This window comes from Pelobates fuscus, chromosome 4, assembly GCF_036172605.1.
Source record: "Pelobates fuscus isolate aPelFus1 chromosome 4, aPelFus1.pri, whole genome shotgun sequence".
In the NCBI taxonomy this organism is placed as follows: Eukaryota; Metazoa; Chordata; class Amphibia; order Anura; family Pelobatidae; genus Pelobates; species Pelobates fuscus.
The window spans coordinates 361,462,874-361,477,936 of record NC_086320.1 but is presented as its reverse complement, the minus strand read 5'-3'; the positions used below and the strand labels follow the sequence as shown (position 1 = coordinate 361,477,936).

Sequence of the window (15,063 nt, the reverse complement as noted above, 5' to 3'; positions counted from 1 at the left end):
CCACTTTTGTCCAGCTTGAAAATTTACCATTTATGACAACTCGTTGTACTCTATCCTTAAGCCAATGTTCTACCCAAGAACAAGAATATTCATCTAGACCAATTTCTTTTAGTTTGAAGACTTACCTATTGTGAGGAACCGTATCAAATGCCTTGGCAAAATCCAAGTAGATCACATCCACTGCAACACCCTGATCTATATTTCTACTTACTTCTTCGTAGAATGCAATTAGGTTAGTTTGACATGACCTATGTTTCATAAAACCATGCTGATTATTGCTAATAACACAGTTCTTCCCAATGAATTCCTGAATATTATCCCTTAATAGCCGTTCAAATAATTTCCCAGTCACAGAAGTTAAGCTCACAGGTCTATAATTTCCAGGCAAGGATTTTGAACCCTTTTTAAATATAGAAACAACATCTGCCTTCCTCCAATCCTCCGGTACAATACCTGAAGCAAAAGAATCTTGAAAAATTAAATACAGAGGTTCACTTATTTCCCCACTTAGCTCCTTAAGTACTTGTGGGTGGATACCGTCAGGCCCCGGAGCTTTATTTACATTAATTTTCTTTAATAGCTGTAGCGCCTTGTCTCGAGTTATCCAATCACAAGTTATCTGCAAGTTTGTTGCAGCAATCATTTGCATATCTCTTGCCATAGGATCCTCATTAATAAATACTGAAGAAAAAAAGTTATTTAAAATTTCTGCCTTTTCCTGGTCTTCATTGACTAACAGACCCACCTCTGCTTTCAGTGTACCTACACTTTAATTTTTTGTTTTTTTAGAATTAATGTACTTGAAAAAATGTTTGGGGTTGGTTTTACATTCTTTGGCTATCAATTTCTAATTTTCTAGTTTAGCCACTTTAATTGCATTTTTGCAAGTATTATTGGCTTCCTTATATCTTATAGAGGATGCCTCTGATTTGTCTTATTTTTAATCTCTTGTTTTACTTCTCTACTAAGTCACATTGGTTTTAATTTGTTTCCTTTATATTTATTACCCAATGGTACATACTGTGAAATGTACCTTTCTAATATTTGTTTGAATAGTTTCCATTTATCCTCAGTGTTTTTATCACTAAGGAGTTTATGCCAGTCGATATGTTGTAGAGCTGCCCTAATCTTATTAAAATTGGCTTTTTTTAAATAATACGTTTTAATATACCCCACGTGCTTTTGTTTTTTTGAGTTTATTTCAAAAGTGACCATATTGTGATCACTATTTCCCAAATGCTCCCCTACTTGAATGTTGGTTAAAAGATTAACATTGTTTGTTATAACGAGATCCAGACAAGCATCCTTTCTAGTTGGTGCTTGTACCAGTTGTGACATAAAGGTGTCATTTAACACATTCAAAAACCGGTTTCCCTTTGCTGAAGTACTAGTCCCTCTATCTCAATTTATGTCCGGGTAATTAAAATCTCCAATAATTAACGTGTTACCCCGATTTTCAGCTTTACCAATTTGCTCTAACAGCAGTTCTTCCTGATTAATATTTACATTTGGTGGTTTATAACATATCCCAACCAATAACGTATTTCCCTTTGTTTGCCCCAAGCAGATATTTACCCATAAAGCCTCCACATTTTCCTCGTCACACTCCACATGCCTAAAATTTGACTTTAACTCATGGTTGACATACAAACATACCCCACCACCCTTCTTGTTTTTCGTATCCTTCCTAAATAACGTGTACCCATTTAAGTTAATTGCCCAGTCATGTGTCTCATCCCACCATGTTTCTGTTATGCCTATTATATTGTATTGTTTAGTGTATGCTATTGCCTCTAGTTCCCCCATTTTGTTATATAGGCTCCTTGCATTAAACATTTAATATTACCATGAGTCATTTGTACTTTTTGTCTAAAGGGGGCCGAAAAAAAAAGGACTTTTTAAGTCGCTGTATTTCACATTTTTTCTGAATGTATCACTGGGCACATGAAACTCGGTTTGCCTTTACTGCTACCCTCGCATCCAACAAAAATTAAAACAAACAGGAAATACAGCGAGGAAATATAAAGGCCACAGATGAGAACACTTCCTGTCACCCCCCCCGAAGTGCGTAAGTCAATAAAGGAAATTTAATTAGAAATAATGTAACAATCCTGAGCAGTGCTTCACTGAAGGTTACTGAAAACACGTCAAGTAATGATAAAAACCAGTAGGGAGTTTGTTCATGTGACATAGACACCCACATATTGACATACACTAAAAACAATTTAAATGAAAGTCCGGCCAGTGGGGAAATAAACAACATCTTAGTTAAAGGAACACTACCGCTAAAAAAGGCAATACTTGGGCACCCGTTTACAAAGTAAAAAAAAAAAAAAGATTACCCATCTTTTATTCATGACTGTCCTGGGCCGGCCACTGCTCCACCTTTTTCTGTGATCATTACTAGGATATCTTGAGTCAAACTCCAATGTTTCCTTAAAGAGAAGCATTGCCGGCCCTAACGTGCATACATGGCAATCAAAATGTTGGGTCAAAAATATTGTCTTCACAGAGAAGCATTATAATGCATCTTTATGTCGAGACCTAACTGGTTTTGGCGCTGTCTTTAACTATTTGAAGTCTTCGTTAGATAGTGCCACTAGGAGCAGTGTAACTGACAGCCAAAACGAAACATTGCTTACGTCAACCTATAGGGACAGCATTTACGCACCGAGACCATGACATTAAGCTGTTGTGGTTTTGGTGCTTATAGTATCCCTTCAAGCAACACCACAGCCATAGTTTAAACATACAGTAGACCTTTAGTCGGTAAGTAAAAAAAGAAAAAAACGCTCAAAAGAAGTGGGTCAAGCGAAAGCACACTGCAGCAGAAAGTGTAACATTTTTGCGTATGCCGACGCATGTTTTCTTAAAGTCATCGCAGAAAGAAATGATGTAATCCAGCAGGACGTAAACACCCAATAATTATACTAACAGTGTTAATCACGAAAGTGAGAACTCAAAGTGAATTTCAAATTTAAGTTCAACACAGCAGAATTGTAAAATTATCTAAGTTAGCTGGGCTTTCAGGTCGACTACTCCGGCCTTAAATTGGAAACTCACTTTGAAATCATATGAATTCTCACTTTAGTGAATAACTCTATTAAAGTAACTTTAAATTATGAAGCCAGGAAGAGTGCATTAGGCTTTTACTCATTTTCCCATAATTCCTGACGCACTTGATGTCATTGATCCCGACGGTCATAAAACCGCATCAACCAGTGATTAGTAACCGTGGCAACTCAGCTATGTCTCCGTGTGATGCTCGGCTAACTTTAAGGATGGCTGAGAATTCTGGGAAATGTAGTTTAGATTACATTTGGGTTGCTACAGTTATTAACCTCTGGCTGAAACCGATTTAATCTTATGTCTCTTTTCGCTGAATAAATAAAAAAATACATTGAGGCCTGTAAAATTTTTCTGTTATTTAGTGTACAAAGCATGCAAAGAGCTGTAACTGAAGTGTTAAAGAGAGATGCCGATAAATAATATCCAAAGGGAGTTAGGGATTCCTAAACACGGTTATGCAGATGACTGGAATGAAGTGTTTATGCGGATTTTAATCTCATCTCTGAAGCGTGCTAATTATGAGCAAGATACTGCAAGTGACACGTTATTAAGCTTGTTATGATAGAAGCTTTGCTTCTCTTAGCAGTCAAATCAAGGAACACCGCTCACCATTATCAAATGAAAGGATCCAGACAAGGCTGCACTGACTAACTAGACAGCCTAACTTCATTCATTAGTTATGTGATATCTGAATATTTATTTTACACAGTTTCCATAAAAAAATCATGGAACTGGAATGGGCTGTTTAAGGACACGGAGACACAGGACACAAGCTATTACCGCTATTTTAATGTGAAAAATATACAATATGCCATCAAAATATATACAAACACAGTGCCTTTTCCGTTATTGTATGAAAACGGAGCTAGATTATCTCCAATGCTTATTAAATTCATTATCGAGATAATGCATTAATAACATGTTCAAGTAAATTAAAGAAAATTAAGAAATTAAAGAAAATGAGTCAGAAAGACTTTACCCTTGTACATGCACAGCCTCATCCTGAAAAAAACACAGACATCAGCTCTTTTAATGAATGGAACTGTTGCCATTGCTGAACTACATAATCCATAAGCCACTTCTAGACTGTTGTTTACGGGAAATGCTCAGATCTTTCATTGAATATAATGGCAGTGTCCGTAAAAGTTGAAGGTTGTCTGTTCAAGTTTATACAAATGAGAGTTAGCTCCATTCTGGCTCTTCAATAATTAAACACGAACCTCTCTTTTATAAGAAACTCTCTTTTCGCAACAATAATTGTGGCTCTGGGCTGAGTACATGCATACATGTCAGGGTAAAAGTATACTTTTTTTTTAATACTCTGAAGGGTAGAACATTTAAGATGTTTGTCTTGATGTTTGGTAAGTGAGCTTACACTCCATGTCCACATTGTGCTAAAGATCTTTTTATACAAAAGTACACTTTGGGGTAGTGGACAGTGCACAATAAATGTTTTGGTTTGGTTAGTTGTAGCTGAATATAGTAGTCTATGCAGCCACCCTAAAATTATACAAGTTTAATCATGTGTCTAGTATGTGCTTTCTGTTTACTTTCTACCCAAATTTACACCATTATGGTGTATTTTTTCCAAATTTTTGTTTCTAATCGTCTAATCGTTTAATAAAAACTTTTAATAAATAAACCTTTTGGTAACTAATATTGTATTGTTAGTGATGTTAACCCACATATAGTACCAACATTTTAGAGGTCTTATTTTTTTTAACTTTATGATCTTCTGCTTGTCACGGCAGTTGAGGATCCTAACATGGAAATCCAAATCCACCAGAAATGTACAGTAAGGATAGAATGTATGTACTACTGGTATTAACAGTAAGAATAGTCAAAGAATGAGTCAAAGTCAAGAACAGGAGAAAACTGGATACATGCAATAGACAAGCCAAATATTAAGATACACAAGTAAAATAACCATGGACAAGCCACAACTGCAAGGCAGTGTACATTTGACTGGGTTCGTGACATGTGTTAACCAGGATCCAATATCTGAGTTGTGCCAATGGTTCAGCTCTTGCTATGCTATAATGTATAGTTATAATCGTGCAATTTTAGAAACCTTTTAGACACATTTATTGACTCTGGGGCCTGTATAATGTGTTCTTGTACTCTCACACACATGGGGCTCTGACTCTTGGTTTTAGCTTGTTCCCATTGTAAGCACTGAGCTTAGTTCATTCTTTGTAATACAGAATATACACCACTGAGAAGCCATGGTAGTCAGCATTATATCTCATTCTGTGCTGTCAATTCACATTGCAGTATAGATAATTTCATATGTAAGTGTCTGCTACATAGAGAAGAGGTGGTTAGGGTGTAAAGCTACCATTATTGCTTTAAATTACTCTTTTTTTAACTCCGTCTATCAAGCTGGGAGCTAAACACTTTCATTCTATTTGTACAATTTACAATGAGTCCCCTTTCTTTTCATTCTAAAGGGGAACTCTATGCACCCACAGATATTAGGTGCAATGCACAGGTTATGATACAGTTTGTTTTTCTGGGTAAATTGTTTTACATTATTTCATTCTTTAAAGAATGATTTAAATTCTCCAAAGATCCAGTGTTTCTGTCTTTCTCTCTCAATCCACAATTTGACTTAAAATTCTGGAAGTTGACGTTAAGCTATCAGCTTTCAACAGTAGAAGTTGAACTACAACTCCCAGAAAACCTTTCTCTCTCACAAATCACAGCTTGTGGGGTATGTTTAAAACAATGTTACAAGGTTAAAGGGACACTATAGGCACCCAGACCACTTCAGCTCATTGAAGTGGTGTGGGTGCATATTCCCAGGTCCCTTAACACTGCAAAGGTAATTATTGCAGTGTTTAATAAACTGCAATAATAACCATTGTGGGTTAACTCCACCTCCAGTGGCTGTCTACCAGACAGCCACTAGAGGGACTTCCAGGATATCCAGTGTCACCCAAAACCCCATAGGAACACATTGTATAAAGCTTTCCTATGGGCTGGGCTGTATTTGCCGCGAGACAAACAAAGCATTTGCCTAGAGCAGCACTTTCAGGGGGCAGCAAAAAATGACACCCTAAGTGCCCAGGCAAATGCTTTGTTTGCCTCACGTCCTGGGGGGAGGGAGCAAGAGGTGGCCGGCTGGTTCATAGTGTAGGCGGGTGTCGAGGGACTGTCTGAGCTATTCCTGCTTCCTCGCGCACCCTTCTATGATACCGGGAGCCAGAATATGACGTCGCTCCGGCCCCGGCGGTGGGCGAGGGAGCAAAGCAGGAAGAGCTCAGTTCCCTCGCCACCTCTATTAACCGCCTGTCCGCACGCCCACCCAGCCGAGCCTGCAGAAGCCAGCAGCCCAGGCAAATGCTTTGTTTGCCTCACGTCCTGGGGGGAGGGAGCAAGAGGTGGCCGGCTGGTTCATAGTGTAGGCGGGTGTCGAGGGACTGTCTGAGCTATTCCTGCTTCCTCACGCACCCTTCTATGATACCAGGAGCCAGAATATGACGTCACTCCAGCCCCGGCGGTGGGCGAGGGAGCAAAGCAGGAAGAGCTCAGTTCCCTCGCCACCTCTATTAACCGCCTGTCCGCACGCCCACCCAGCCGAGCCTGCAGAAGCCAGCAGCCCCAGGAGACTGTCCGCCCAGCCAGCAGCCCCAGCAAGGAGTCCAGCAACGGTGAGTGTATGAGAAAGTGTGTGTGTGTGGCTGTCAGTGTGTGTGTGTTTCTGTCAGTGAGTATGTCTGTGTCTTTCAGTGAGTGTGTCTGTGTCTGTCAGTTAGTGTGTATGTCAGTGAGTATGTCTGTGTCTGTCACTGTGTGTCTGTCAGTGAGTGTGCATGTCAGTGAGTGAGTGTGTGTGTCTCTCAATGAGTATGTCTGTGTCTGTCACTGTGTATGTCTGTCAGTGAGAATGTCTGTGTCTGTCACTATGTGTGTATGTCAGTGAGTGTGTGTGTCTGTCAGGGAGTGTGTGTGTCAGTCAGTGAGTTTGTGTGTGTGTGTGTGTGTCTGTCAGGGAGGGTGTGTGTGTGTGTGTCAGTGAGTGTGTGTATGTCTGTCAGTGAGTGTGTGTATGTCAGTGAGTGTTTAGCTGTTAGTGTGCGTGTGTGAGTGAGTGAATGTATGTGCCTGTCAGAGTATGTCAAATCAGTGAGGATGTTTGTGTCAGTGTATGTGTATCTGAGAGTGTATGCCTGTCAGTAAGTGGGTGTGTCAGTGTGTGTCTGTCAGTGAAAGTGTGGGTTGTTTAAACAGTGTGTGTGCCAATGACTGTGTATCTGTCAGTGCATGTGTCAATGAAGGCGTGTGTCTGTCAGCCAAAAAAAGTTGCCTTGACACGAAGTGGTGGTGCAAATTTAGATTAGGGGGGTGCCTGAATTTAGTCATGCCTAGGGCGGCACAAATCCAAGATACACCACTGCCTACGGGGGAAGTACAAATGCGAGGACTGCCATTGCTGCGCATGCACATTAGGTCTCCCCGCCCACTGACGTCAGTGGGGAAGGAGCAGAGGCGGAGCCCAAGCCAGCGCAGAGGGACATCAGTGATTGACTCATGTAAGTGACTGAAGAGGAAACCGTGACATAGGGATAAAGGGAGCTTTAGTGCCAGGAAAACAACTTTGTATTCCTGGAACTATATTTTCCCTTGAAGTGAGTAGGATTGAGTAACTTCCTGGTTTGGTGAAAGATCACTGCAGAAACTGCACATATTGTTGCTTGCAGCAAAAACAGTAACATCAGGTGTGAATAGCTATTACTTTTTTGTGGCTATTTTTCAATTAGTTAAATAATTAATTAGACTGTATTAAAAAAAAATAAAAAAATGAATGAGTCAGCTCCAGCTTGGAGTGTACTTTGAAGAGGGATTGGGATATGAAAAGATTTTTTTTTTTACATTTCCATTCTATCTCTTACACAGATTAGGTAAGAAAGAAGCATTTGAGTTTCTATTATGCTAGTAACCTGAAAACGTGCAACAAATGACCCAGAAAACTTCAACAACTTGCAAAAAGAAAAATACATTTCAAAAAACTCCCTGAAATTGCATGACATGTGGGTGGCTTCGGTTTGCTTAGGATGAGAGAAGTACTGGAATGTATGTTATAATGTGACAGCCTATGGTATCACAGTTTGTCTTCCAGCTGTAGAATAGAATTGTTAGCCACCGGACACAGATTAAACACAGATGCACAGAAATCATCCGGCGATGGAGAACATAAATGTGAAGTGAATTTACAGACACTTTGCACGCACAACCAAGATAAACAAAACAACACAGATTAGAGAACATCTTCTCCCCATAGACCCTGTCACAGAGAATTCTCAGTAGATACATTGATGAATATTCCCCACAGTCATGAAGTCACACGCGTTAAGGAAGCGGAATGCGAGCACAAAAAAAATATATTATCGGGATTAACAAACTCTTATATGAAACAGATGAATATAGTTAGAAGATTAGCATCATATTAATATGTTAATGCAATTCTAGCATGAATCAGGGTGATCTACAACTGTTCAAATTCCACGACCAAACGTTCCCATTAATGTAAGAATGTCATTTAGTACATCTATTTATACAATGCCTTACCTACCTGGCAGAATACTTTGAGATTTATCTTATTTTTAAGCCTGTCCACATATACCTGCACAAAAACAACTTCAATTTGATAACTTGAAAAAAAACTGCGTTTGCCTGCCCAGGAGAAAATCAATTTAGTTACTTTATCACGTTTTCCACAGGATAATATTCGGGTATGAATACAGGTAAGTGAAAATAAATCCATATAGCACAAAAAAAATCAGGAGCTCCCACATTAAATGCATTTATTAAAGGAAGCGCACTTAGAAGGTGGTGGTGATCCCAAAACCATATAGAAAATCAATGGCAATATTATAGGTATTCTAGGAGTGAATGTGCTAATTAGCGTTACAGTCCAAGGTATGAAGATTGAAAGTTAAACATTTCCAGCATACAAGGAAAGTAATGTAGCCCCCCCCCAAAAAAACGCAGCTTAGCAGAGGGGGCCTTGACAGGGCTTGGAGGCGGGCTTAGGTGGAGCAGGGGTTGGTGATTGACAGATCAGGATTCTGGGTAGGCTGATATAAATGTCGGCCATTTTATAACACCTCATTACTAATTGACTTACCAGGCTGAATTGGTCCCTCCCTCCCTCCCTTTAGTGTTGGGTTTTATTCTACCCGCCTGGTCACAGCGGCGGACTAGTGGAAGGAAAGTTAAGGGGGTAGCAGGCCTGCTTAAGGAAGCGTAGAGCAAGAGTAGTGAGTTGGCTGTTTCAATATGGACTGTTTACCTGTTGGTAAGATGTTGGGGGTTTTAAGCTCGTTGGTAGCTCGGAACCCAGGTGGTGTAGGGGTATCAAGTTATACCCCTGCCAGGATCGTGTGGAAAATGTTGGATCTTGTTTTGTTATACTTATGGATTGTTATACAATGTTATGTTATATATGATGGGTCATTGCCTTGCAAATTGATATGTGGAAAAGTGATAATGATGGATGGCTGAGGATGTGGGGGTGGGCAATGACTTTTATGTTATTTATATATTATCGTTATTATTATTATTATATATTATAAATAAAAGCTGTGGACATATTGACCCATACCCTAAAGTGTCAGTGTCGCCCATATGGCGACAATGCACCTGTCATGAAAGTTTGTGTACGTATCTCTGATTTATAGATTACTGTAAACTAAAGCTACCTAATTCAGTACATTGATGTTACTTAGTAACTCTTAGTACTTTTGTAATTTAAGGCAAAAAAAAAATCACAGAAAAAGTAATTACCCTATTACCACACAATAACTACAGCCCATATTATCCTTGCTCCAACCAGTGCAGCTCCTAGCCATTCACCAAACTACAGCCCCTATTATCCATGCACCCTCTACAGCCCCTACCCCACTGCACCCACTACAGCCCCGATTACCCATGCACCCTCTACAGCCCTTACCCCACTGCACCCACTACAGCCCTGATTACCCATGCACTCACTACAGCCTCTACCACACTGCACCCACTACAGCCCCTATTACCCATGCACTCACTACAGCCCCTACCCCACTGCACCCGCTACAGCCCCTATACTTTCTCAGTACTCATTAAAGCACCCATCCCTCTCCTGCACCTACTACAGCTTCTAACCCTCCCTGCACCCAGTACAGCCCCAACCCTCCCCTGCACGTACCAGAGCCCCTGTCCCTTCTGCACCCACTATAGCCCATATCCCTCCTCTATACCCACTAAAGAATCCATCCCTCCTGCACCTAGTGAGCACCATTAGTGATCTCCCCTGCCCCCCGTCCCTTAGTGCTCTTCACTGCCCTCCTATCCCTTAGTGATCTCCCCTCCCCTCCTGTCCCTTAGTGCTCTTTCCTGCCCCCTGCCCCTTAGTGCTCTCCCTTCCATTAGTGCTCTCCCCTGCCCCCCTTCCCATATCCCTTAGAGTTCTCTCCCCTCCCCCATCTTTGCCTTAGTGGTCTCTCCCCCCCTATTTTTCCCTTAGTGGTCTCTCATCCCCCCATCGTTCTCTTAATGGTCTCCCCCAATCTTTCCCTTAGTGATCTCTCCTCCCCCCCAGTGTCCCTTAGTGGTCTCTCCTCATCCCCAGTGTCCCTTAGTGGTCTTTCTTCCCCCCGCCCCCCGTGTCTCTTAGTGGTCTCTCCTCCCCACCACCATTTTCCCTTAGTGGTATCTCCTCTTCTCCCTCCCCCCAATGTCCCTTAGTGGTCTCTCCTCCCCCTACCAGTGTACCTTAGTGGTCTCTCCTATCCCCCCCAGTGTCCCTTAGTGGTCTGTCCTCCCCCCCCAGTGCCCCTTAGACCTTAGTGGTCTCTCCGTCTCTCCTATTCTCCCTCCCCTTCAGTTTTCCATAGTGGTCTCTCCCCCCCCCAGTGTCCCTTAGTGGTCTCTCCTCCTCTCCCTACCCTCCAGTGTCCCTTAGTGGTCTGTCCTCCCCTTCCCTCATGTCCCTTAGTGGTCTCTCCTCCTCTCCCTCCCCCCAGTGTCCCTTAGTGGTCTGTCCTCCCTCCAGTGTCCCTTAGTGGTCTGTCCCGCCCCAACCAGTGTCCCTTAGTGGTCTCTCCTCCTCTCCCTACCCTCCAGTGTCCCTTAGTGGTCTTTCCTCCTCTCCCCCCCCCCGTGTCCTTAAGGGTCTCTCCTCCTCTCCTTACCCCCCCCCAGTGTCCCTTAGTGGTCTCTCCTCCCCCCCAGTGTCCCTTAGTCGTCTGTTATCCCCCCCACAGTGTCCCTTAGTGGTCTTTCCCCCCATGTCCTTTAGTGCTCTCTCCTCCTCTCCCTCTCCCCAGTGTCCCTTAGTGGTCTCTCCTCCTCTCCCTCCCTCCAGTGTCCCTTAGTGCCATCTCCCACCCCTTCCCTGTTGTGCCTCCTACCTCTGTGTAGCGTGGCCGGGGGCGGCGTGGACCGCGGTACAGGAGCTTCTGTTTCCTGTACCTGACCAGACTGATAGGAAGTGAAGTTCTCACTGAGAGAGCACTACCTTTCAGTCCGGCCGGGTGCAGGAAGCTCCTGTACCGTGGTCCGCACTGCCCGGCCACGCAACACAGAGTGACTGGCAGGAGGGAGCTCTGTGCACTTCCCTCCTGCCGGGTCATTTAAAACTTGCACTCCCGGGGCCGGTGCGCCCTAGGCGACTGCCTATGTTGCCTATAGGACGCGCCGGCCTGAAAACAACATCCCACTATGGCCCCTATTATCTCCTGCACTCACTACGCCTCTATTAGTCCACCATACTCACTACAGCCTCCAAAGAGTAACACCCACAAAGCGGCGCTGGAACGTAGCAAAAGTGAGCAAATCTTAATATTTTGAATATACCATGTATATTTGTGATATATGGTGTATTCAATGCATATGGAGGTGATTTCTGATATGTAAATTTTTCCATAACAGTTTTACTTTAAAACTGTATTCACGTGTGCGCGCTGTTCCTTAATCTGTATTTTGTATAAATCCTAAGCAGAGTCCGGGCACACAAGTCGAAATTTCAGTAGCTTTTAAAAGAACAGAGACACAAGACAACGTTTCGACTCCATAACAGAGTCTTCATCAAGTCATTAAACTCTGTTATGGAGTCAAAACGTTATTTCATGGCTCTATTCTTCTAAAAGCTACTGAAATTGCAACTTCGGAATCTGCATTGGATTTATTAAATTGGGTTCTCTGTCACATGAAGCTTCTCCTCTCAACATATTTATCCATATCTAAGCCACAATAGCTCATTGCAACATATTCAAGAACAATTAGTCCAGATAAGGACAATTATTTTCAAGGAATGATTTTTTTTTTTTTAAACTGATAATTGGATCAGTCTTAGTCAATGAGACGTGTCAGGAAGCAATAAATAAATGGTTGTAGGAAGCGGTAGGCTTATTGTACATTAAACCCTATTCTAAATTTAGTAAACATCAGGCTGCTATGATTAAATCTGTCTGTTCTCAGAAGGTATTCGGGCGATACTTAATATATTCTGGCATAACAGACATACTAATTCTCTGCATTAATTGGATGTGCATGCTTGGAATTAAGCGAAGATAGGAAATACAAAAGGCGCTAACTTGCGAGATGGAGAAAAAAAAAAAAGCTGAGAGAAGCTTTCTGTAAATAATGCATAATGCAAGACCTGTTTCTGAAGTGGCTTTTGAATGCTTGACCTTGATTAACTTTCATGTAGGCATCCAGTACAATTACCTTGGTTTGAAAGGCCTGATAGAAAGGTGATAATTTGTCTGCAAGAAAGGTATTTGCTTACCACTGAGCAGCGGATGATTATGCCGATACGGGGCTGGCAAATTACCAATATCTTCTAGTCTTTGGCTCATTACCCTGGAAAGGTGACCAGCGTGGTGTAAGCTTCCGACGACAATGCTGTGTAAGTAGATGGGCTCGATGAAATGGCTGAGAAGAGAGCCTTGTAACCCGAGAATATTCCACCTAGACGAAAATAAGAAGACAGGTTCTGCCGGTCAGTAGAATGCGATATCAAGGGATGGAAGCAAGTGAAAGACATAACAAAGGGAACACGTTCATATCAAAAGAAATGTGTTCTCAAAGAATTTTGGGGCAAAAAACTTTAAAAACATATTGTCAGTGATAAAAATGTGAGCGTAGATGAAATTAGATGAAAGGAGTCTATTCACTAAACAGCGATCTGTAGAGAATTTACAAACAACTTACAAAACACATGGCCAGGTTAGAATACTTGGAAAAATGTAGAACTCTGTGAAAGCATAACTAACATTCAGGACTGCCGTCAGAAATCACGAAACCCTTTAAGTATCCACTGATGGGACCCACTCTTGACACATTCACTCAGACACACTACACATACACTCCTACAGGCGCAAATATATACATATTCACGGGAACACACAGACACGCAGAAACACACTGTGAGAGACACACACATGCAGCATGCACTCACATACATGCACACTGCCAAGCACGTAAATACAAACACATATTCTCACATACAAATGCACACTGCCAGACATACACATACAGACGGATGCAGAAGTTGCGAATGATATACCAGAAAAGTCTTAAAACCTAAAAGAGCTGTGGGAGAACATTGGAAAACGTTTCCAATTCCCTTTCACAATTTACATATACTTACATTAATTTAAAGAATTTTACTTTCATATATAACTTTAGAGCTTTTATCTATAACGTAAAAAAATTAAAATGATCATATGCGCTATTTAAATACGTATTGTTCAGCATCCCAAAAATGTCAGGCTATGTAATGAAAAAAATATGACTGACGACCGTGGCAAATTATTATTTTTATCTGGAACGCTGTCACTGAGATTCCGTAATCTAACCTTTGATTATGTAAATATTGGCAGCCAACGGGAAAACCTTTATGCCCATTTAAACCTCTCCAGAACCGTAGCAGGTAATGAAAGATGACATGGGGTTATTTGGAATCTTGGCTCTTTTAATAAAAAAACATGATTTCTCTGTGACCCCTTACACATGTGCCTCTGCTACACAGCCTTGACCTTAAGATAGATTATCACGCTGTATATTAAAGGGAAAAAGATAGATTTAGCCATGACACAGCAACAGATAATCAGCACTGTTAGCCTTGCAGTATGCAGCTAATTTCTTACATCATTGTCCCTTTGATCAATTAGCGCTTCTCGGTCATTAGGACAATTATTGAGGTGCCTCGGTGATATACATTTACTTTGAAGATTAATCAGGAGTCATTACATTTCCTGTTCCCGGAGCAGTCAATTACCATGGAATATTTCACATTAATTACAGAATGTTTTAAATCGGCACACCGTACCCACCAAATAATTTGCATTAAGAACCTGACATACGCAGATTTATTTTAATTTTTTTTTTAAGGAAAGGTGGCCCCCTTTAAATTTCATTCCAAAACACTAGCAATTTAGCTTGCTATATTAATTTGCCTCGGAAGCAAATCCGTGAATTTGAAACATCTTTTAATCTCATGCAAGAAAAAGCAGCCATCTGGCTGTTGAGGATTTCGGGGAAAAAAAAAAGTCTTCCTCTTTGGTTCTGCAAATGCAGGTCATTAAACTAATGTGTTCATCTACATAAAACTCAAATAGAATATAAAAGGTAATATTTATACACAAACAATTTAGTCCCACAATTTAAACAGTCATTGATTTTATGAAACATTTACTTTAGATGATCAGATTTACACATCTCTGTTTTGCAATTCCAGTAAGTAATGGAATATTTTGAAAGATTGGAATATCATTAAATAATCACCTTTTCAAAATGCTAACAGTGCCATTATAGCACAGCAAAATATGGCAGACACTCAGCTTGCCAATATTTCATAGTTGTGAATTATGACCATCCTGCTTGGATTGGAGATTTTATCGTCCAATAGTATATGTCACCTAGTAAATTATACGCCTTGTTCGACTCAATCCTTGTAAAAGAATTAAGTCAATTATATATTTGAATTATGTCAATCCTACTTATATT

General features: G+C 41.1%; 1 protein-coding gene across 1 annotated transcript in view; it reads right to left on the bottom strand.

The window, feature by feature from the left end:
* The window catches only part of ADARB2 (adenosine deaminase RNA specific B2 (inactive)), a 495,819-nt gene that overhangs the window by 28,087 nt on the left and 452,669 nt on the right, over positions 1–15,063 (bottom strand). The window contains exon 9 of the mRNA XM_063452650.1: positions 12,842–13,023. Coding sequence (XP_063308720.1) covers positions 12,842–13,023 — 182 coding nt within the window. The remainder of the gene's footprint in view (positions 1–12,841; positions 13,024–15,063) is intronic.